Source organism: Pristis pectinata, chromosome 5, assembly GCF_009764475.1.
Source record: "Pristis pectinata isolate sPriPec2 chromosome 5, sPriPec2.1.pri, whole genome shotgun sequence".
NCBI classification, from domain to species: Eukaryota; Metazoa; Chordata; class Chondrichthyes; order Rhinopristiformes; family Pristidae; genus Pristis; species Pristis pectinata.
The window spans coordinates 54,711,921-54,737,164 of record NC_067409.1 but is presented as its reverse complement, the minus strand read 5'-3'; the positions used below and the strand labels follow the sequence as shown (position 1 = coordinate 54,737,164).

The following is a 25,244-nucleotide window of genomic DNA, read 5'->3' as shown; positions in this document are numbered from 1 at the left end:
ACCACTAACCAATCCATTTTTGCCCTCATTGTAGCCTGTCTGCCTGCCACCCTAAGCTGTCACTCATGGCGAGAAGATGCAGACTGAAATCATAAACCCAGGACTAGAATGGCTTCTGTAGCCTTTGCTGTTGAAAGTCAACAGTAATCCAACAACTGGGCTACAGCCTTTAAAACAGTAAAGGCACAGGAAAGACCCATAACCACAAGGGTGATTGGTTAACAGTCCTGGACAAGTTATCACACTTGGATTCATAAAGTTGGTTTGGAATGCTTACTTTGTACTGGTTTAATGTTCCTATTATGACTGAGCAAATGTTGTGATGGCAGCAATGGATGAAAATAAGGTGCTGGGAACAGGTCATTGAGGTTACATTTACTGGTGCTTTACTCTGGTGAGATCATGGACAGGCTAGCCAAAGATGAATGTTTCAGTTGACTTCCCAAGTTGTTCTCTTCTCTCTCCCCCTGCTCTTCTTACTCCACAGCAGCCAACCATTTGATTGCTGGTAAAGGCTATGACCCTTCGCGACTGGGTTGCACTGCATACAGCAAACCACCACGAATTTTGACGTCTGTTTTGCCCAGTGTTGCAGCATCATTGCAGAGCAATTCAGGCAATGAATTCCTTGCTTGACCAAGCCCAGTGTTTTGCTCTCTCACATTTCACATGGCATCTTGTGTACTTTCACAAGACTTTCACATGACTTCCACTAGCGGGCAGTATCCAAGAACTGTACTCTTGGGTCAGTAGCCATATCATCGGCAGATAGCCCTGGTCATTTAATAGTCGCTCTTTTCTTTGCCACAATACTTCAAATGCAGTTGGCACTGGAAACCACTGCGGAATAAAGGTATCATTTACTGCCAGCAGGATACCAGACATTGATCTGTCTGATACACTGCCAATGGTCACATATCAACTGAATGCGGAGGGAATGAAATCCCTTTTAGTTGTGCTACATCTCAAAATTGGCATCTGGCACCCATAAACAACGTCGGCAGTCAATGTCACGCTGCACCACGGGGAAGCCTGTAATTCTTGCAAAGCCTCTTGCTCACTCCATCTGCTGGATGTTGGCAAGATAGAAGAAAGTGAGATGGCCTCCCTTGAACCACAGCAGATGGCAAACTGTGAGTTGTTCCAAACATCCACACTTGCAACCCCAGAGACCAATATGTGGAAGTCACAAATCTTGACAGTGTGGAACAATTGAGCTTCAGGACAACCTGACAGACACTGGTGATGCAGTCCTTACCTTGTTCAGAGATTGTGGTTGTGGATATAGCGAATGATGGATTTCACTGCCCTACATCACTGCCAAAGTGCAAACATCTCAGTGTTCCTTGCTTAACTTTAGATAGGTGAATTGTTCCCTCACAGCCTGGGCAGGTATGGTTAGTTGAAGCACACACTTTCTCCTCTCACTTCCAGCAGTTTCCCCTATCTTAATTTCATGATCATATAGTGCTCTAAGGAAATTATCTACTGATACACCTGTGCTTGGGAGGGGCTAGCTTATAAAGAAGCCTTGAAATTCGATGTCCTTCAGCAGCTGCCACATCATTGTCTGTGGTTTTTGGCAAATTTAAAAAAAGAGCTTGTGGACTTTTAGCAATAGCCAGTAGATTCTAATCAGTTGTTAGTCTAAAGGTAGTTGATGACCCCTTTAAATAGCCCGCATAGTGGTTCTTTCCTTCCACTGAAAATATGCTCACCTGTAAAAGATTAAGAAAGGGCATTAGCTAGAGCTTTGAGTTCCAAAATAACAATACATTGGAACTGAGCACTGTGGATCCACAGGTTGCATTTTTCCTCTCAGCTTCTTAAATGTCAAAGCTACTAGCAAAACAATATTATGTGCCTGCCTCACTAGTGAGGGGATAATGTTCGACAAATGTGATACCATCACTTAACTGAAGGTGTATTGATTAAAAAGCCTTTGCAGAGAAACCAGCAGATAGCATTTCTAGAATTTTCCTTTATTGTTTGCTGTAAACTCAAGAATCTCTTCAGTGTTTGCAATAGCAATACATCAATCAACAAAAGATGAATGACTCTTAAATATTCACATCAAGGCCAGACTCTAATATCTTACTTATAAATGCAGAGCAGATTAAGTCACCTGATCTGCAGATTAAACTCATAATATAATTTATCGGACAAAATTCTTTATGTTATACATTTGTTCAAAAATACTGCAAACACATGAAAGAGAATCTCCTTTGAAATGGAAAGAGGTTTTTTAAACGGAATGCAAATCTGTGTAGGGTTTGTGTTTAAGACACCCAGGAGTTAATCCTCCAATCATAAAAATAATTAGTGAGTTTTTGCAACTAGATTTTATCAGATTTACTTGAGACTGTCTAGTATCAGAATCCTAGTCATATCTTCCATCTACTTCCCCCTCCTTTTTCTCATGCCCTGGAGATTTGGTTCCTTGAATGGGGTTCAGTTTCAGTCATCCTATGCTGCCTTGGACAAGTTAATATCTTCAGGCTAGTTCATTATAATGGCCACCACAAGCATGCCAAAGGCAATCTTTATCTATCACGAACATGCACATTTCCAGCAGGGGTCACTGCAATGTCATTGAAATTTTAGCAGGAGCTCTGCTTCTTCTTTCACCCATCTAAACCCTGGACAATGCAGATCAATTCAGTTAATTGTAATCAGTGGAGACCAGAAACTGCATCTAAGTCACCTTCAAGTTGCATGGCTCCACTGTTCATCGTGTGTATTTGAATCATCTTATTACAAATAAAGAGCCCGGATGCAGTGGTTTCTTTGGAGAATCTGAGCCAAAAGATTAATAGGATTGCTGTAATTAGTACTAAAATAGAAATTAGACTGAGTTCCTGGTACAGATATCTGTCAATAAACTTCTAAATATTGGATGAGGGGTAGATTGGATTTAATTGTGATGCATCTTTTTTTCAATCAAGTAACCAACATGCTCACTTGAAGGGAGGGAATGAATGAAGGGAGAGAACTTTCAGGAGGGAATGAACATCTCAAGCAGTGGGTGAGTTGCCAAGAGACCAGGTGCTTTTTCCTGGATGGTTGACCATTTCACTTTTGAGAACATGCAGCCTGTTCAAGAGCGAGTAATATTCACATTAGCCCCAGCTTGTATGTTGTACAGATTTTGGTGCACCTGGGTGAAAACTGCTTCATCACATGACCCTGGAACTGTCAATGAATGTTATCAGTGCCAAATCCCCACCATTGACAAGTGACTCAATTGGCCCAGTCAAGTAAAAACTGTGGCCTCAAAACCAGGTCAAATGTTGATATCCGAAAGGAAGATTCATCCCCTGATTGTATAAAGCCTTTCCACCATCTGCAAGCCACAAGTCAGGCATGTGGAAGAATATTCTTCAGTGGCTTGGATGAGTACTGCTTCAATACTAAAGAAACCTAATACAATCCAGTCCAAAACAGCCAGGTTAATTGGCACCCCATCCACCTGCTTGAAAGTTCAATTGCTCCACTACTGGAACAACATGGCTGCAGTCTGTACCAAGATGCACCATATTGACTCACCAGGGCTTCATCAATAAATCTTCCAAACCTGTCACCTAAAGGACAAAAGCAGCAGGTGCACAGGAACACTAGCACGTCCACGTTTTCCTCTAAGTGACCTACCATCCAGATTTGTAAGTGTATCATTTCTTCATTATCATTGAGCCACTGCCTTCTTTAACAAAAATGGGAGGGGCTGTACAATACACCTACAGAAGCCATGCCTATGAATGAATAAAGAAAGTACCACCCCTAATCTTCTACATTCAACCAACACAAGATGCTGTGTTCTGATGCTTTGCCCCTTGCAAATTGGTTTAATCCTCCCAATGATGAGCTCATTATTGTGAATCTTTCACTTTACAACTCATTCCTGAATTGAATCACTGCATCGTTTTCTCAATCCCTGCACATTTCAAATGTTGTCAGCTCAGCTCATACAAGTCTCAGGCCTCCTCTCCTTCTGTATTTTATACAAAGTTAGTCCATTATCCCTTGGTTCCCGCTCCAATTACATGTATCAGTATGGAAGTAAAACAGATGAGAGAAGAATAAGTAAGAGAATGGCAGAATTTGAAAAAGCATTTTGTATCTATCTTCAGGCTTTAAGTCAATTTTGCACTAACAAAGTGAAATTATACTTCATTACTTGAGAATTCTTGGAGGATGTAACAAGGAGGGTAGATCTGATGCACTTTCCAGAAAGGCATTTGCTAAGGTGCACAAGATATGAGTTGATGACATTGGTAGAGTCACAGACATACAGCATGGAAATGGGCCCTTTGGCCCATCAGGTCTATGCCAGCCACCAGCCACCCATTTAAATTAATCCCATTTTCTTTTTTATTCTCTCCAAACTCCATTCAACTCCCCCAGTCTCAAACTCACTTACACACTAGGGGCATCATCTTCAAGTGTTGGTTTTGGGTGGGCTGGGTTGAAACATAGAGCTTCGGTCAGCACAGTGAGTGTCATCTATTGCTGGGGATGAGCAATGGCTGCTCACGTTGACAGACCACATGGTCCCTATGGGCTTTTTCATCATCTACTGATGGATGTGATGGATGCGATGGATGCTGCCGCTGCTTCAGCTCAGAGGTTTCTCAATGGTAATAAGGTCAGCTGCTGTCCCTGGCCATTGCACTTGAGATAAATCCCTGGGCTAAGGAGAATTGTGCAGCCAAACAAAGGGCAGGTAGGAGGGGTTTGTAGACAGCAGCTTACATCACCTCCAACAAGGGTAATGACACAGTCGGATTTGGGCAGTCTGCCAGCAGGTGCTGCCGATCCCTAGCAACACTCACTGTACAGACCAGGCTACAGCCCTGAGCCCCTCCCCATCTCACTGCCAAATGGCAGTACTGCTTACCCACCCCACTCAAAACCAGCCCTCATGGGCAATCTTACCAGACTGAGTCCTGGTTGCTTCTTTATTGTGGGGAGGGCAAGGCCTCACTGCTGGTTGCCAATGCCCAGGCCCTGGGACACAGCAGCAGGGAGGGCAGGGGTTTGCACCAGGTTCCTGATATGGCAGCAGCACTGTAACTAATACATCTCTGTATATATAATGCTGGAATGACTCCTTTTCACACTGATTTCACTATTCCCTTCCCCCCCTCCCCGCCCCCACCCCCCCTTACACTGATAAAGGGTAGGGGGAACAGACAAATTCAAGGCGGTCTATAAACTGCACTAATGTTGCTGTGTTTACTTTTGTTTATTTTCTCATGTATTTTTATGAATTTAAGCTTGTGTAATTTATGTTTGTAATGTACTGTGCTGCAAAAAGCTAATTTTTATAACATTTATGCCCTGGGTATGTATGCTCATGACAATAAATTTGAACTTGAATCCTGGGAATAAAAGGCTGTCTAACGAAGAAAGGTTGAATAGACTGCACCTATACTCACTGGGGAGAGAGATGACCTTACTGAAATATGTAATATCTGAGGGGATTTGATGTGGCAGTCACCAAGGTGTTTTCCCTTCTGCAGGAATGCAGAACAAGTTGGCACAGTTTCTGAATAATTCCCCACTTAAGACAAAGGAGTTATTTCTTCTCTCAGACAACAGCAATTTTTTGGATATCTCTGCCCCAGAGACTTGTGGAAGCTGAATCATTGAATAAAAGATTGAGACAGTTTGTTTTTTTATCTGGGGAGTTATGGGCCAAGGGGAATAGGTAGGAAAGTAGAATCAAGATCCTGATCTTATTGAATTATGGTGCAGTCTTGAGGGACCACATGGTCTACTCCTGGTCCTATTTCTTATGTTCTCATGCAACTAATGCGCACATTTTAATTACTGAAAAGGTTAGATATTATGGCCAGCTATCCTCAACCATGAAAAAACATTGCTGTTGGTAAGCAGTACTTCAGCCAGGAATTTGCCTCCCTGATTTCATAACAAATCAAGCAAGTTATATAATTCTTTAACAGAAAATGGTGGAAACAATTGGCAGCTTAGGCAACATCTGTGGAGTGTGGAATGTGGGATTAATGTTTTAAGTCACTAATCTTTCATTAGAAGGATATGCTATAAATGAAAAGCTTATTGACTGTAACAGAACCACAGAAAAATCAGGAAAGACAAAAAGTGTCTAATTACATAGCAGATGTGATTGTCATTTCACAAAAGGTTCTGAAGAAGTGCCATCTGTTAAAACTACTTTGCAGATATAATTTGTGCCTAGTATCTTCTCTCAATTTATTAAAGGATCTCTCACATTTACACACATACAATTTAGTTGTGCAACTGCATGATTCAGGGTCATAGAATCAGAGTTGAATGGCATAGAAATGGGCCCTGCGGTTCACCTCATCCATGCTGACCATAGACACCTATCTACACGAATCCATTTGCCTGCAATTAGGCCCATACTCCCCTATGCCATTCCTATCCAAGTACCTGTCCAAATAACTGAATCTGCCTCAAACACCTCCCCTGGCAGCTGGTCACCATTTTCTTTGTGAAAAACCTATTCCTCAGATCACCTTTAAATTTCTCCCCTCTTACCTTAAAGCTATATCCTCTAGTTTTAGGCTCCCCCACACCTGTCAGAAGACTATCTACGCTACTTATTCCCCTCAATTTTATAAACCTCCATAAGGTCACCCCTCAGCCTCCTACATTCCAGTGAGAATAAACCCAGCCTACCCAACTTCTCCATTCCAGGCAACATCCTGCTAAATCTCTTCTGCACTCTAATGCAATCACATTCTTTCTACCAGAATTGTACACTGTGCTCCCAAATGCAGTCTAACCAATGTTTTGTTTTACTGCAACATGACATCCCAACTCTTTTACTGAAAGCTTGACCTATGAAGGAAAGCATACCAAATGCCTTCTTTACTACCCTATTCACCTCTGTCGCCACTTTCAATGAGTCAGGGACTTGCACACCAAAGTCCCTCTGTATATCAATGATCCAAAGGTCCCTGCCATTTACTCTATATGTCCTACCAGAATTTGACTTCTCAAAGTGCATTACCTCACACTTGTCTGGATTAAAATCTGCCACCATTCCACCCAACTTTCTAACTGATCTATGTCCCGCTGTATGCTTAGACAACCTTCTTCGCTGTCTAAGATTCCACCAATTCCATGTCATCTGCAAACTTACTAATCAGATCAGCCTTACTCTCTTCCAAGTCAATTATGTATTACAAACAATAAAGGTCCCAGCACTGATCCCTGTGCTATACCACTTGTTACAAACTTCCAGTCAGAAAAACAAGGGGACATCATCAGGTATCCTCCACTCTTCTGGTACCTCACTCATGGCTTACTAGGATGCAAAAATTTCCATCAGGGCCCCAGTCATCTCCTCCCTTGCATCCTGGGATACAGCGCATCATGCCCTGGAGATTTATTCACTTTAATGTGCTTGAATATTTCTAAGACTTCCTCCTTCCTGATACAGACATACTCCAGAAAATCAGCATATCCCTCCCTTAACTCTCCAGTCTCCACACCCTTCTCCCTGCTGAATGTTGATGAGAAGTAGTCATTTAGGACTGCAATATTAAGATCCATCATTTCCTGTACCAGATAATGAGATTATACATTGCATCTCCAGTCAGTCAGCAAAGGTTGCATATCACTTTAATTCCTCATTCCACATCCACTCTGACTCATCTTTGGCCTGTTCCAACAAAACTCAACATAAGCCCAAGGAAGAGCTCATCTTCTAACTAGGCACGTTACAGCTGAGAGGGTTCAACTTTGTGCTCAACAATTTTACATAATAATTCCACACATCTCTCATTTCCAGCATCCAGCTTTTTATTTCCCCCTCACACCTATTCTGATACTTCAGATTTCATTCATCTCCTCCTAGTTATACCACCTTCAGATATTAATCTATCCTTTCAGCCAGCAGCACCACCACTTGTGTGATTTAATCACTTAGTTTCTCACTCACACAGTCCTTTTTGTTCTCTCCATCCTCACTCTCTTCCCCCACCCACCCCCCCCCCACTTCTCTGCAGTTTGAAACTTTTCATTTTTAACTTTCTCATTTCTCACCCAAGATCCTCCGCCGTCACATCTTTGTCATCATGTCTATCTACACTAACCCCACTTGCCTGCATTAATTCCCTCTATTACCCTGCTCATTCAACCATAGAACCATACAGCACAAAACAGACCCTTCGGCCCACCATGTTGTGCCGTCCATCAAACCACCCTCACACTATCTAACCCTTTCCTCCCGCATATCCCTTTATCTCACATTCCTCCATATGCCTATCCAACAGACTCTTGAACCTGTCCATTGTATCTGCCTCCACCACCACCCCAGGCAAGTGCATTCCATGCACCAATCACTCTCTGGGTGAAAATCCTCCCCCTGACATCTCCTCTGAACCTCCCACCCATAACCTTAAAGCCATGCCCTCTTGTCTTGAGCATTGGTGCCCTGGGAAGGAGGCGCTGACTGTCTACTCTATCTATTCCTCTCAATATTTTATATACCTCTATCATGTCTCCTCTCATCCTCCTCCTTTCCAGTGAATAAAGCCCTAGCACCTTAAGCCTCTCCTCATATTCCATACGCTCTAATCCAGGCAACATCCTGGTAAATCTCCTCTGCACCCTCTCCAACGCCTCCACAGCCTTCCTATAATGCGGCGACCAGAACTGAACACAGTACTCTAAGTGTGGTCTAACTAGAGTTTTGTAAAGCTTCATCATCACTTCGCGGCTCTTAAACTCAATCCCATGATTTATGAAAGCTAACATCCCATAGGCCTTCTTTACTGCTCTATCCACCTGTGAGGCAACTTTCAGTGAACTGTGAATATGAACCCCCAGATCCCTCTGCTCCTCTACACTGCCAAGTACCTTGCCATTTACCTTGTACTCTGCCCTGGAGTTTGTCCTTCCAAAGTGTACCACCTCACACTTCTCCGGCTTGAACTCCATCTGCCACTTGTCAGCCCGGCCCTGCATCCTATCGATATCCCTCTGTAAATTCCGACAGCCCTCCACACTATCCACACCACCGCCAATCTTAGTGTCGTCCGCAAACTTACTAACCCAGCCTTCCACCCCCTCATCTGTTATCTATAAATATCACAAAAAGTAGAGGTCCCAGAATCAATCCCTGCAGGACACCACTAGTCACTGCCCTCCAATCCGAGGGCACTCCCTCCACCACAACCCTCTGCTTTCTACAGGCAAGCCAATTCCTAATCCACACAGCTAAGCTTCCCTGGATCCCTTGGCCTCTGGCCTTCCGAAGAAGCCTACCATGAGGAACCTTAATCAAACGCCTTACTAAAATCCATATAGACCACATCCATCTTCCTCGTCACCTCCTCAAAGAACTCTATCAGGCTTGTGAGGCAAGGTCTTCCCTTCACAAAGCCATGCTGGCTGTCCCTAATCAAGTCCATGATTCTCTAGGTGTTCATATATCCTATCCCTTAGAATCCTTTCTAACAGCTTACCCACCACAGACGTGAGACTCACCAGTCTGGAATTCCCTGGACTATCCCTACTACCTTTTTTGAACAAGGGGACAAGTACCTGACCAGGTGCCTCTTAAATATTGTTACTGTTCTTGCCTCCACCACCTCCTCTGGCAGCTCATTCCAGATACCAACTGCTCGGAAAATTTTACCCTGCACTCTTCCTTTAAACCTCCTCCCTTTCACCTCCAAACCTATGTCCTCTAATTTTAAGATATCCCTCCTATGGTAAACTGACACTGGCAATCTACCCCATCTATGCCTCTCATTATTTTTTTTATGTACATCTTTCATGTCACCTCTCAGCCTCCTTCGCTCCAGGGAAAACAGACCCAACTTGTCCAGTCTCTTATAACTCGAGCCCTCCAATCCTGGCAATGGCCTTGTGAATCTTTTCTGCGCCTTCTCTAGCTTAATCACATACATCCTATAGTGTGGTGACTGGAACTGCACACAAAACTCCAAGTGAGCCTAACCAACATTTTGTACAATGTAATATGACATCCCAACTCTTGTACTCAATGCCTCAGTACTGTACCCCTAAGTCTCCCTGTTCAACAATACTCCCCAGGGTCCAACCATTCACTGTATGTCCTGCCCTGGTTTAACTTCCCAAAATGCATCACTTCATACTTGTGAGAGTTAAATTCCATATGCCATACCCTTGCTCACTTTCCCAGTTGATCTAGATCACGCTGTAACCTCAGACAACCTGCTTCACTGTCCACTACACCAATTTTGGTGTCATCTGCAGACTTCCCAGTCATATCACCTACACTCTCATCCAAATCGTCAGCATATACATCAAACAACATGTGGACCCAGCACCAGTTCCTTTAGCAGGCCACCAGTCATGTTTCCAATAATGAGAAACAACCCTCCACTGCCACCCTCTGAGTACCAAGACAATTTTATATCCAATTTGCTAGCTCACCCTGGATCCTATGTGTTCTAAACTTTCAGACCAGCCTACCAGGACCTTGTCAAAGGCCCTGCTAAAGTCCAGGTGAACAACATCCTCATCAATCCTCTTGGTCAACTTTTCAAAAAAACAAATCAGATTTGAGAGACATGATTTCCAATGCACAAGGCCAAGCTGATTATTCCTAATCAGTACTCGACTTCCCAAATGCAAATAAACCTTGTCTCTCAGAACACCTTCCAGCAACTTTCCCAACAATGACACAAGGTTCACCGGTCTGTAGTTGCCTGGCTTATGCCTGCTGCCTTTCTTAAAGGCACATTAGCTATCCTCCAATCTTCCAGCACCTTAACTGTGGCTAATGAAGATACAAAAATATCTGCCAAGGCCCTAACGATCTATTCTCTTGCTTCCCATAACATTCCCAGGATACACCTGTTCAGGGCCTGGTTATTTGCCCACCTTTATTCATTTCAAGACCTCTAACACTTCCTTCGTAATGCTGATATGCTCCAAGATATCATTGCTCCCTCACTTAAACTCAATAGCTTCCATATCCTTTAGTAAAGAGATTACACGTGGTACTTCTCCCAAAGATTCCCCACCAACAAATCAATGAACATAATTCACACAAGCATGAAATGGACTTATAAAAAGGATTCACTTATTCTTATTACTTGTGACATATATGTAATAAAAAAAACATTACAGATCGAACTTTTCCAAGGGTCAGTCGTCATTACCACTGAACAGTCACAAAACATTGTATGATGTTCCCTCTGCCCATTTTTCTTTGCCATGGTCAAAACTTCCTGGAGGCAAACAACTGGTTTCCTCCCACATTCCAAAGACGTACAGGTTAGGAAGTTATGGGCATGCTATGTTGGTGCCGGAAGCATGGCGACACTTGCGGGCTGCCCCCCCCAAAAAATCACAATGCAAAAGATGTGTTTCACTGTGTGTTTCGATGTACATGTGACTAATAAAGATCTTAACTGTCTGTCACGGGCAAGTGTTTAATCTCTGCTCCTTCTTGCAACCATCCAATCAGCTAGAATATATATTCCGCTCAAAGAACATCATCAATCCAAAATTGCACGTGCAAATTACTCTAAAATATGCTAACCCCTAGATTGTCCAAAACTGAAATCATATTGGGCAAATCAACAATTCTGTTAGCTTCATTAGAATATAAATCTATATAACATTCCAAGGGGAAATATGTATTGAAAGAGAGACTATTGTCTTCGTATCTATAGGCAGGATTTAACCGCTGTTGGTGTTGGAATCGCTCCTTCATCTTGGTTTTCTCTTACTGGAAGAAAAAATATTGACAATTACTTCTCTTCCTTCTTAGGCAATCCTTCAAATCAAAGGTGACTTCCTTCCACTCTAGTTCTGTGGGTTCTGCAGTGACTGATGAGACCACTGTGGAACCCACAGCCTTGATCATGGATGGGCAGGAGGTGCCCAAAGTGACAGGCAAGTGGTTTGGCTGTGAGGTTATGTTCTCATTCCACCATTTATGCAAGACTTCCCTATACTCCAGGTACAAGCTTCCTAGTGCCATTCTGAATGCTCCTTCTCCACTGACTGGTCATGCTCAGGGATTTCCAGTTTAGTAGGATGTTGCACTTCAGTGAGGTTTTGAGAACATCCTTGAACCTTTTCCTTGGTCCCCCTGGAAATCTCATCCTGTGACAGAGCCTGGAATAGATTATCTGCTTTGGGAATTGCTCGAAGTCTTTTCAAATGAAAACAAGCCTAAGTTCTTTGCCAAACCATTGTTTGCAATTCTTCTGTTAACACTTGGACTGCATTATTTCTGAGTCTGGTAAGTAAGATTGCCCCAAATCTATTGCCCCCTTACTCAAACTTGCTCAGAGTATTTCAGCTGCAGTTAACAAAGACAGGTTCACCAGAGTATCCCCATGATTACACAACAGACCTGGTAAATAACAGAGCTCACAGCTTTGAAGGTTTCATACAATTCCCTGCAACAATTTTATTGCTGAAGAAAAATTCAGTGTTTTACAAGTTTATTACAATAATTTCCATAAAAGAGGTCCAACCAACATACTCAAAAGCATCACAAGAACAGATTCAGGAGCATTGGATTTTGTAAAGTGCAAGCAACGCCTTATTGGAAAAAAAATTGTAAGATGGATAATTCAGGAGTGTTCTCTTAAATCTCACCAACACGAAGCAGATAATGCTGTTGTGACTATTCTCAAAATGTTACTGAAAAATCTTTTTTTGAAGAAATTAATGTCACATGATTTTCTTCTGAGCAGCATTTAACAATTAGTTAGCCCGCCAGCGAGCTAGCAAGTGGAGAACAAAAAATATCCTATTTCATTGCATTGATGTCAAAGCATTTGTGGGCAACTAGGTGATATACAATTTAGCCACCATTCTATGCATTCACTTTGTTGAGACTCAAGTAAGATGCTGGAGAACAGCAATGATGCAATAATTTAAACTAATAATTTTCTAATCTACCTTTTCGTAATCAAAAATAATACCAATTATTTGAGAGGAAATCCTTTGAGTTCATATCCAAAGTATGTTTTTTCTCAACAACTGGGATCGGATGCAATTCCAAAGCCTACATGGCTGCTTGGCAGCAGTAACTGAATTTATATATATCTATCACTTCAACTTCAGAAACCCCGTAAAAATGCTTACAAAGTCAAGACATTGCAGGAACATGAACAGATTAAAAGATGTTCCTTCAAAAGGAATGTAAAAATAGTTTTAGTCAAATATTACACATTATGGAAGCCCAAGAGATAATTACATTTTTTTATAAAGTTAAAGGCCCTTTAGTCATTCCAGTGATTTGTTGTCTGGATCTATCAAAAACAACTTAAAATTATATTCCCCCACATTCAGGATAAAGTTAGTATGTCAAATATATAGATCAGGGAAGCCATTCAGCCATCTGTGTTCTGCTGTATTACTACAGTTTAGTGACCATGTGTGCATATATGCAGCATTTGTAAATTTATATACCTTTTTTGGCCTTTTTTGTGGTTGAAAAAAACAAAATAGACCATATTTTCTACATTGTGATCCTCAATACTAGGCTGCTAAAAATCACATTTTGCAATTAGAGTGCAAAAATAGAGCTCCTTCAAATCTTATAACAAAATAAAAGACTTCTGTATTCAAATGAACAATTGTACACTTGCTTTTCATTGCAACATATGATATCACAGCTACATTGGCAGGAATGAGCCAGTACAAGAGGGAATATAAACAAATTCACCCAAAATGAACCTTGACTTTCAACCTTAACTCAATGTTCAAAAGTCTTTTGAAGCATTTCAAAAAGATAACCTCATCAGGAGGAATCATATTTATTACCCACAACTACGTACAGACTTATTTAAAAATGTAAAATTTGTCCACTGCTGAAATTTTGCCCCAATGCCCATTTGCATAGTCATTTCTAAATCAAAGACAAATCGGTGCAGTGAAATTCAGCAATATGGGAAAGCAAGATTTAATTATAATGATTATGCATGCCCCAATTTAACTCAGACAGAGATACACAACATGGAAACAGGACCTTCAGTCCACCAAGTCCAAGCCAACCAGTAAACACCATTATACTAATCCAACACTTACCCATTTTATTCTCCCCTCGTTCCCATCAACCACACCAAATGCTACCACTCATCTATATACTAGAAGAAATTTACAGTGGCAAATTAACCTACCAACCAGCACATGTTTGGGGATGTGGGAGGAAAGTGGAGAACCCAAAAGAAACCCACGCAGTCACAGGGAGAATGTGCAAACTCTACATAGACAAGACTGGAAGTCAGGATTGAACCCCAGTCACTGGGGCTGTGAGGCAGCAGCTGTACTAGCTACACCAGCGTCCCAACCTAATTTAGTTTGGGATCCTTCATTTTAAAAAAGGTTAAAAACATTGAAAAAGCTGGACAGATGCCAAGTTCATGCATGCAATAGTGCTGGTTTGTTTCAATGGCAGATTTCAATGGCTGGCTTGTTTCAATAGCAGCCTTTGAGTCAGATTTCAAGTTCATCCTAGGATTGAACATGAAATCTACACTGATATTCCTGTACAACCATGAGGGCTACTTTTCAGAAAAGGCATTCAAAGCTTCACCTCTGTTCAGCTGGCAGTTTTCCCCAACATCCTGGCCAACTTTACCCCTCTATTCAGTCCTAATACTAAGAGATCATCCATCTCTGATGCTTGCGCTAAAAAAATTCTCATCATGAAGCACAGTACAAAATATAAATGCAAATTTCACTGAGCCTACAAAACCAGATCAAATGTTTCTTGGGCTCACTTTGGTCCCATACACTGAGTGCATGACCTCACTTTTTTTTATTCGCGTAATAAGGCAAACCTTTTCCCACAGTTAAATTTCAGCAATAAAAGAAATTCAGCACCACTTGGAAATATTTTTCTCTACTTGTATTCCCTATGTATATTTCCAAGATATTTTTAAACACTTCAAGTCATGCTTTTAAATAAGTCTTACAAGAACTTCCAAGATATGCCCCATCTTTAGCTTAAACCCGATTGCTTGCAATCAGTGTCAGTTTTAATAACACACTGGAAGTACAAGAGAGGTAAGATTATGGAATAGAAAGAATTTGAAATTCACATAAAAAAATATGATATTCCCTAAAGTACACCGAACAAAGATAAGATCAAAACTGCAGTGTTATAAGTAAACCACCTAAATTTCTTACTCTTTCCTTAACCTTATCCTTGGTGAAGAAAAGTTCTCTGCTCATACTCTAAATGAATTAGAATGGCAACTTTGTATCCTTTCTTGTAACTGTGATATCACAGATCACAAATGGTAATAACATTTATGAAATCCAAATTTCATTTCCAAACCTGATTTCATTAAAGCCTTTCACAAAGGAGAGTCTAAACCCCAGAGGTTCTTCATTTAAATTCAACACAAACACTTGCAGTCAGATTCCTTACCACTTGCATAAGTTCGCACTTAAAAATTATCCTTTGAAAATTTAAAGTTTTTTTATATATAAATTTGAGGCATTATTACTAAAGATAAATTGACTTCAATGAAAAAGTTGGTACAAATATGCCATAATATTACACAAATATTAAAATCCCACACTAAATTCTAAAGGCAATGTTAAAAAATTAAGATCCCATTTTTCACAAGAAAAATCTGTTACATTTTTTGGTCATAGTTGCTTTCTGAAACTATTGAAGACAATGGATTCCTGTTCATCTGGCTGCTAATGGACGTAAACAAAAAGATCATTTTCTTTCTTGAAAGAACCATTTCTGATGATCAATATCGGAACACGGTCGCAGTAATGGCCCTGGATGACCTTTACTGAATGCATTGGCTACAGCTTCTATACACTTCTTTGACTGGACGTGGTAGATAGAACCATCCTGAGAAGAAAAATTAAAAGCAACAATAATCAAGATCAGAAGCTAATTAAAATAGTTCCAACAGAATACTGTCTTGCAATCACAGCCTATGCTGCAAGTGTTCAAAAGTCATAATTCTGCTGCATCACCCAGATTTTATGACTGCATGTTTCTTTGAGTTATGATTTTCTGTTTCTATTGTACAAAACAGTATAGTTTACTGACAGTCTTTATCCTGGATAACTGCTTATGTATGGCATTTGTCTTTCATCAACCACATCTGATAGTTAATCTCAGTTTATTTTACATAGATAGCTGTCACTTAATGAAAGTGAAAAGTTTTTAAAAATAAAAAAAATGAATGATCACAATTTTGAAGATGCACTATGAATAACATGGGTGCATCTGTAAAATTTGTATTTACAAATGAGTACATTAATAATAGTTTAAGATGAGTTTTACCTCCTTAAAAATGAATTGCTGGTTTTCAGGCACAGGCTGGTTATTCTCTCGGCAAAGGTACATCGTCAGGTAATCATTGCTAGCATCTGCTGCAATACAGGCCTCAGGCTGCCGAGTATTATAACGGATTTCATTGTGTGAAGTGAATTCAAAAAACTAGAATTACAAGAAGAAAAATAAACTTTGCTTAATTTGTGATAACAAAAAGTCCACTGTTATAACTACTAGATGACACTATGAAGGATTCTAAACTTCTGTCAATGATTATTCAAGGTAGGGGTTAATTAATTAGTGCCTTCTTAACCAAGGACTATGACAAGGCATTATGAAACAAAAGACAATATAAAAAATGCAAATATGTTATTTTTTTTTGTCAAATTAACTAGAAGAGATATTTAAATAAGCACATAGCCAGTGAAAAGAAATGTCATTCAAAGTAAAATACAGTGGATTGCCAGTAAGAATCTAATTGACAACTGCCATTTGAATCCACTGATAAAACTTTTAACACCTAGTACTGGCAGATCGTGTTGTATTGCTATGCAAGCACATACAATGTAATCTCTGTCACTGTGTGCAAGCTTTAGAATAGTCAAAAAGCAATCCCCAAACAATTTCATAAAAAATTATTGAAGACAATTATAAGTGAGATCCTCATACACAAAGGATTTAATTGCTATGGACAAGTAAATAATTTTAATCTATAAGCAATCACTTTGCATGAGGTAAACAGTTACAAAGACCAGACAAATTATTTTGCTTCTTTAGGACAAAAATAGTAGGAGCAGGATTGGCAAGACATGAACTTCTGTCATTTATTTGTAAAGAAATAGTTCTCAGGGAAAAACAAACAGGGAATTACTGACCAGCAAGATGTAATGACAGAACAGTTGTAAAACATTAACAGGATTGGACAGAATGAGTTTATGAAAGGGAAATAGAACTTAACAAATCTAGGAGGCTTTTTTGTTTAAGGTTGTAGCTAGTAGAATACATAAGGGGCAAATCAGTGAATGTGATGTATTTGACTTTTAAAAAGTTTTTTGAAAAGATCACACATTAAAAGGTTAATGTACAAAATGAAAGCACAAGGGATTTGGAGTAATGTACTGGCAAGAATTGGGAACTAGCTGACAGAATTCCAGGATCTGCAACCCTCGAAACAAAAATTTCTTCAGTTCTGTCCCGGAAACTATACACCTTAGCTCCATACTCTTGATCTGGACAAAATAGCTTTATGATATCTCCCCTCTCAACCATTTTCTGAAGATGGATACACAAGAGCAAAAAAAAATGCTGCTGGAGGAACTCAGCAGGTCAGTCAGCACCTGTGGAGGGAAATGGACAGTTGACATTTCAGGTCTAGACCCTTAATTTGGACTGAATCCTTTTCTGAATCTTGTACGTCTCAATGAAACCATCTCTTGTTCTTCTAAACTTAAGTACAGGTTAGCTTCCTCATTCCTGCTTCACTGGCTGACCCATCAACCCAGGAATCAACCATCAATCCCAGGATTCAACCTGGCATATCTTCACTACACTGATTCCTAATCAATACAATCCTTCCGAGTGGGGGCTGGACTGCGCAGGCGCGGCATGGGCAGGTTAAAAAAGGAGAGAGGAAAAAAAAACTTCGGAGGACTTCGGAGCAGCTAAGTGTTTTCAGTTTATCACTTTTATTAGGGTTTTAAGTGTAAGGGTTAGTTTTTGTTAGGGTTTTAAGTGTAAGAGTTAGATTTTTATAACTTGCTTTTGTAAGTGTTTAAAAGTTTTTTCTAACTGGTCGAGTGGGGGCTGGACTGCACAGGCAGCTTAAAAAAAAAAGCAAACAGCCTATAGAGCAGGCAGCGGAGTGAGAAGCAGCAGAGTGGTTGGGCTTTGGTGTGAAGGGGCAAGGAGGGTAAGTAGCTGGTAAGTAGGTAAAGGTAAGGTTTACCTGTTGTCTATTATAGATTTGTAGGTGGGATTAACTAGGGAAAAAAAAAGGTAGTCAGATGGAGGACATGGTCATATGCTGCAGCTGTTTGATGTGGGAACTCGTGAACCTTGCTGCAGTCCAAGATGGCCACATCTGCAGTAAGTGCTTGAGGCTGGAGGAACTTCGGCTCAGAGTTGATGAGCTGGAGTCGCAGCTACAAACACTGCGCAGCATAAGGGAGGGAGAGAGTTATGTAGACAAGGTCCATCAGGTGACAGTCACCCCCCTTAAAGCAGGTACATCTGAGGTTCAGGATGCAGATAGAATGGTGACCGTCAGGGGAGAGAAAAGGAAGAAGTAGTCAGGCAGGCAGACAGAGCAGGGAACCCCAGAGGCTGTTCTCCTCAGTAACAGGTTTTCCACCTTGGAGGCTGTTGAGGGGGATGACCTGCAGGGGCCTAGCTGCAGTAAACCAGGTCTCTGGCACTGGGACTGGTACTGCTGCTCAGAAGGGAAGGGTGGGAAGAGACATGTGGTAGTGATAGGGGACTCGATAGTCAGGGAATACAGATAGGATGTTCTGTGGCAGTGAGCATGAATCCCGGATGGTATGTTGCCTCCCAGGTGCCAGGGTCCAGGATGTCACTAATCAGGTCCACAGGATTCTTGAGCGAGAGGGAGAGCAGCCAGAAGTTGGGGTCCATGTTTGCACAACGACATAGGTAGGAAGGGGATGAGGTCCTGATGAACGAGTTCAGGGAGCTAGGCAGAAGACTGAAGAACAGGACCTCAAGGGTAGCATCTCGGGATTGCTGCCGGTGACACGTGATAGTGAAGGCAGGAACAGGAGGAGGTGGCAGATAAATGTGTGGCTGAGAAAGTTGGTGCAGGAGTGAGGGTTTTAGATTTCTGGACCATTGGGATCTCTTCTCAGGAAGGTGGGACCTGTACAGAGAGGACGGTTTTACACCTGAACCAGAAGGGGGCCAATATCCTTGCAGCTAGGTTTGCTACGGTGGTTCGGAGGGTTTAAACTAGTTTGCGAGGGGGAAGGGAACCAGGGAGTAGGTCAGAGGAAGAAGGGGATGGGGAAAAGTTAGATCAAACAGGTAGAGAGGCTTTGGGGAAGGAGAAGCAGAATACAGGTTATAAAAATAGTAAGGTAGATGGACTGAAGTGTGTTTACTTAAATGCAAGAAGTGTCAGGAATAAGGGAGATGAACTGAGGGCTTGGATAAGTATGGGGACTATGATATTGTGGCTATTACTGAGACGTGGCTGACATCAGGGCAGGAGTGGATATTGAATATTCTTGGTTTTCAGTGTTTTAAGAGGGATAGGGAAGGGGGGAGAAGAGGAGGAGGGGTGGCGATACTGGTCAGGGACACTGTTACGGCTACAGAAAGGATGGATGTTGTAGAAGGATCATCTCTAGAGTCCGTATGGGTGGAAGTAATGAACAAGAAAGGAGCAGTTACTCTACTAGGAGTATTCTATAGGACCCCTGGTAGCAGTAGAGATATAGAGGAGCAGATTGGCAGGCAGTGTTTGGAGAGAAGCAAAATAATACAGGGTTGTTATAACGGGAGACTTCAACTTCCCAAATATAGACTGGAACCTGCTTAGTGCAAAGGTTTAGATGGGACGGAATTTGTTAAATGTGTCCAGGAGGATTCCTGACGCAGTATGTCAACAGGGCCGACTAGAGGGAATGCCATGTTAGATCTAGTTTTAGGAAATGAACCGGGACAGGTGAAGGATCTATTGGTGGGTGAGCATTTGGGGGACAGTGACCATTGTTCCATAACCTTTAAAATTGTCATGGACAGGGACAGGTGCAGAGAGGACAAGAAGACATTTAATTGGGGAAGGGCGAACTATGAGGCTGTAAGGAGAGAACTTGGGAGTGTAAGTTGGGATGTCCTTTTTGAAGGGAAATGTACCATGGAGATGTGGTCGATGGTTAGGGATCTTATGCAGGATGTTAGGGATAAATATGTCCCGGTGAGGCAGAGAAGGAATGGCAGGGTGGAGGAACCATGGGTGACGAGAGAGGTGGAATGACTAGTTAGGGAGAAGAAGGTAGCATACATAAGGTATAAGCAGCAAGGTTCAGACAGGGCCTGTGAGGAATATAGAGTAGCAAGGAAGGAACTTAAGAAAGGGCTGAGGAGAGCTAGAAGGGGACATGAACAGGCATTGGCTAGTAGGGTTAAGGAAAATCCCACGGCCTTTTTCACGTACGTAAGGGTAGGAGGATGGCTAGGGTAAAGGTAGTCCGATTAAAGACAAAGGTGGGAGAACGTGCCTGGAGGCGGCAGGAGTGGGAGAAGTTCTCAATGAATACTTCTCTTCGGTATTCACCCAGGAGTGAGGTCTTGATGACACGGAAGGGAGTGCTGGTAAGGGTAATGTTCTCGAGGTTGTAGATATCAAGAGAGAGGATGTGTTGAAGTTGTTAAATAATATCAAGACAGATAAATCTCTGGGGCCTGACGGGATTTTCCCCAGGCTGCTTCGAGGGGCGAGGGAGGAGATTGTTGAACCGCTGGTAAGGATCTTTGAGTCCTCGTTGTCCACGGGGATGGTGCCGGAGGATTGGAGGGGTGCGAATGTTGTCCCCTTATTCAAAAAAGGTAGTAGGGATAGTTCAGGGAATTACAGACCAGTGAGTCTCACGTCTGTGGTGGGTAAGCTGTTAGAAAGGATCCTAAGGGATAGGATCTATGAACACCTAGAGAATCATGGACTGATTAGAGATAGCCAGCATGGCTTTGTGAAGGGAAGATCTTGCCTCTCAAGCCTGATAGAGTTCTTTGAGGAGGTGACGAGGAAGATTGATGAGGGTAGCGCAGTGGATGTGGTCTATATGGATTTTAGTAAGGCGTTTGATAAGGTTCCTCATGGTAGGCTTCTTCAGAAGGTCAGAGGCCAAGGGATCCAGGGAAGCTTGGCTGTGTGGATTAGGAATTAGCCTACCTGTAGAAAAGCAGAGGGTTGTGGTGAAGGGAGTGCCCTCGATTGGAGGGCAGTGACTAGTGGTGTCCTGCAGGGATCAGTTCTGGGACTTCTACTTTTTGTGATATTTATAGATGACTTAGATGAGGGGGTGGAAGCTGGGTTAGTAAGTTTGCGGACGACACTAAGATTGGCGGTGGTGTGGATAGTGTGGAGGGCTGTCGGAACTTACAGAGGGATATCGATAGGATGCAGGGCCGGGCTGACAAGTGGCAGATGGAGTTCAATCCGGAGAAGTGTGAGGTGGAACACTTTGGAAGGACAAACTCCAGGGCAGAGTACAAGGTAAATGGCAAGGTACTTGGCAGTGTAGAGGAGCAGAGGGATCTGGGGGTTCATATTCACAGTTCACTGAAAGTTGCCTCACAGGTGGATAGAGCAGTAAAGAAGGCCTATGGGATGTTAGCTTTCATAAATCGTGGGATTGAGTTTAAGAGCCGCGAAGTGATGATGAAGCTTTACAAAACTCTAGTTAGACCACACTTAGAGTAGCTGTGTTCAGTTTTGGTCGCCGCATTATAAGAAAGATGTGGAGGCGTTGGAGAGGGTGCAGAGGATATTTACCAGGATGTTGCCTGGATTAGAGCGTATGGAATATGAGGAGAGGCTTAAGGTGCTAGGGCTTTATTCACTGGAAAGGAGGAGGATGAGAGGAGACATGATAGAGGTATATAAAATATTGAGAGGAATAGATAGAGTAGACAGTCAGCGCCTCCTTCCCAGGGCACCAATGCTCAAGACAAGAGGGCATAGCTTTAAGGTTATGGGTGGGAGGTTCAGAGGAGATGTCAGGGGGAGGATTTTCACCCAGAGAGTGATTGGTGCATGGAATGCACTTGCCTGGGGTGGTGGTGGAGGCAGATACATTGGACAGGTTCAAGAGTTTGTTGGATAGGCATATGGATGAATGTGAGATAAAGGGATATGCGGGAGGAAAGGGTTAGATAGTGTGAGGGTGGTTTGATGGACAGCACAACATGGTGGGCCGAAGGGTCTGTTTTGTGCTGTATGGTTCTATGGTTCCTTTGATACACATGCTAAAACTATACACAGTATTCCAAATATGGTTTCAAAGCCTGTACAATCTCAGCAAAACCATACTTCAACCTCTTTGCAATAAAGATGAACATACAACTTGACTTCGTATTTGCTGGCTGTACCTGAATATTTACTTCATGCAATTCATGAAGCAGTACACCAAGTTCACTCTGTACACTAACATTTACGAGTTTCTCATAATTCAAAATAAATTTTCTTATTCTTCCCAAAGTACACAAATTAGCATTTTCCTAACTGCATTCCATCTTCCATTCTTAGACACCAAACCTTGCTCCCTACCTTTTAATCCAGCAGCATTTTCACTTCTTCATCTCCCTTCTCACTAGTTCTGATATCTCCAATCTGGCTTTCCAGTTGCCTAAAGTAAAAATCCTCATCTTTTGCAGAGTCCCTTCATGGCCCAGCTCTTTCCATCATCCCAAGAACCCACCTAAAAAGCTGAAGGGCTTAAACATTTCAAAACTAAATTGTCTATAATGGAGCAGTCCTTATTGAATTTAAATAAAAACCAATAGCTTCCATGCTGTCCAATAGTCATTTGTCCTCCTCTGCAGCAAATGTTAACAGACCAGACAACCCTGAATAACATCCTATCTAAACCACATCAGAATTTGCACTGGAGATTCACATTCTTATACCCACATTTCGAAGATCAGTACAACGCCACAGCATTTGAGACCATTGGGTGGACAATAATCCTACCCATCCACCTATACACTGAATAAACAAGCTGTCACATTTAAAAGCAGAAAATACTGGGAAAAACTCAGTAGGTTGAGCCACATACGTGAGAAGAGAAAGAGGGTTAATATTTCAGGTCAAAAACTGTGTCACAGACTACATACTTGATTTTGTCCCATACCATGACACTGGTACAGAACAATTTTTTCTCCTGCAACATTGTGTTCATTTGGTGGATTGTAATCAAAGCAGTACTTCAACATCCCCTTGTTCTTTAGCTGAAAAATACAATACATGGATATTAGATTATATTGCTGTGGAGAGAAGACAGTAAAATTAAGCATCCTGCTTTAGAAAATGAAAAAAATTAATCTTTTCTATTGCAGTGTTCTTTGTTAAGTTGATGTTTAATAGCAAGAAAAACACTATGATGCTGGAGGAATTCAGCAGGCCAGGCAGCATCTATGGAGAAAAGCAGGCAGTCAATGTTTCAGGTCAGGACCCTTCTTCAGGACTAAAGATAGGAAAAGAGGGCTTGCTTTTCTCCATGGATGCTGCCTGGCCTGCTGAGTTCCTCTAGCATCATAGCATTTTTCATCTAGATTCCAGCATCTGCAGTCCTTTGTTTCTTGATGTTTAATAGCAGCTCTGATGTCAGGATCTTGTTGTGCTTTTCACTTTCCAAAGGCAAACACAATTGTAAAATGGTGAATATTATTAATGCATTTATGAAATAAGGGCTTCATGAAGTTTTAACAGAGATATTTCAACTTCAAGAGGCAATTTGAAAACAACTGTTTAAATAGTGTGATGCTTAAAAATTACCTCTTCAGGATATGTTAGCTTTTAAAATATTTATATTTTCTTGTCAATATGATGAAATAGCCAGCTAACCAAGGGCACATATTTCCTACAAATCTCAACAGGAAATGCACCTTGCATTTTTGAGAATCTCCTTTCTCTGTCACATCATCTTTCCTAAAAGGAAAGAACCAAGAGCATAGCAAGAGAACAAAACATACAGAGTGACTATATTATTCCAACTTAACATAGAAAACATGGTAGGAAGTTGTACTAATATTAAAAAAATTCTGTAGAGGCAATCATACATAGACAATATGAGGTTAATTGCAGAAAGATGTTACAGGATGATCAAAAAGTTTGTAATGGTTTGAGGCAGTGGACCCTCATCCTTTAAGGAAATATCACAAATGAAGCCTTGCTATATTGTTCATACACTGTGATCAAGCTTTTTTCTATGAGACCAGATGGGTTAACATTACAATGCAAACTATAGAATTATAACGTGAATGAATAGCTGTTTTTTTTGGTAAGTACATGCTGAACCTGAGAAAATGTCATGATACTGTTGATGATAACTTATTACTTAACATAAAAGATTGCAGAATTTTATGATAGTTCATTTAACTATAATTCAAACAAATTAATTAGCAGTAATCTCTTCCTAAAATGGTAATGCAAGGGTATTTGGGAGATGGATTGTGCTGTTTAAGGAGCAACATTACCCAGGACCACAAGAATAACTTTCAGTAACAATCCATCAAAACATTAGTGGTTGGCTGAATTCAAAGAGCTTAGTTTTTAACAAAAAAATGAAGATATTTTTGGCAATGGCTCAGCACTCAATGGTATACACCAAGACCTTAGCCTGGGCAGAGTATATGTTGATGACAAACACTCCAAAGTCTAGTGCAGTCCGTCCTTTACACAGTTTCACTGCAAAAGTTAAGCAAGGGTTTAGATTCAGACAAGACAACAGCAGATGGTGAAAACTACCTCACATTTAGGGATGGGGTTAAGCTAAATACAGCACAATATATTTACCATTCCAAAGAAACCTGGACGGTCTTCAGGTACATGTATATCAGGGTAAATATTCTCCAAAAACCATTTGAAGTTTTTACACTGTAGTTTCTCTCTCAGTCTTCTTCTCTCTGTCACATCACCATATGGCTCCTGTAAACCAGTAAGGATTGGAAAAAAAAACAAAAACCATATCAAAGTAACTTCAAGAGTCTTCACTGAAAACCAAAATCTCTTTTCTTCTACAACTTATCATTTTTTTAACAAGTTTGCCCAGATTTCTTAATGACTGTACAAGGAAATAATCCTGGATGCAATGAATATTTAACAAAAATCTAGAACAAGACCATTCCAAAACAGCAGTTCTAAAATATTGGATGCATAATTCAAAAATATAATTAACTGCTGGGAAACAAAATGTGATAATTGCAAAATTAACACTTTTTAAATAAGTTTCTGCTT

At 41.2% G+C, this 25,244-nt stretch overlaps 1 protein-coding gene across 1 annotated transcript in view; it reads right to left on the bottom strand.

The window, feature by feature from the left end:
• Nucleotides 1–12,394: 12,394 nt before the first annotated feature.
• galnt12 (UDP-N-acetyl-alpha-D-galactosamine:polypeptide N-acetylgalactosaminyltransferase 12) overlaps nucleotides 12,395–25,244 on the bottom strand; it is a 46,452-nt gene continuing 33,602 nt past the window's right edge. The window contains exons 7-10 of the mRNA XM_052016743.1: nucleotides 24,804–24,935; nucleotides 23,123–23,236; nucleotides 16,283–16,438; nucleotides 12,395–15,841 (exon numbers count right to left, since the gene is read on the bottom strand). Of these exons, the coding sequence (XP_051872703.1) occupies nucleotides 15,701–15,841; nucleotides 16,283–16,438; nucleotides 23,123–23,236; nucleotides 24,804–24,935 (543 nt within the window). The 3' untranslated portion in view covers nucleotides 12,395–15,700. The remainder of the gene's footprint in view (nucleotides 15,842–16,282; nucleotides 16,439–23,122; nucleotides 23,237–24,803; nucleotides 24,936–25,244) is intronic.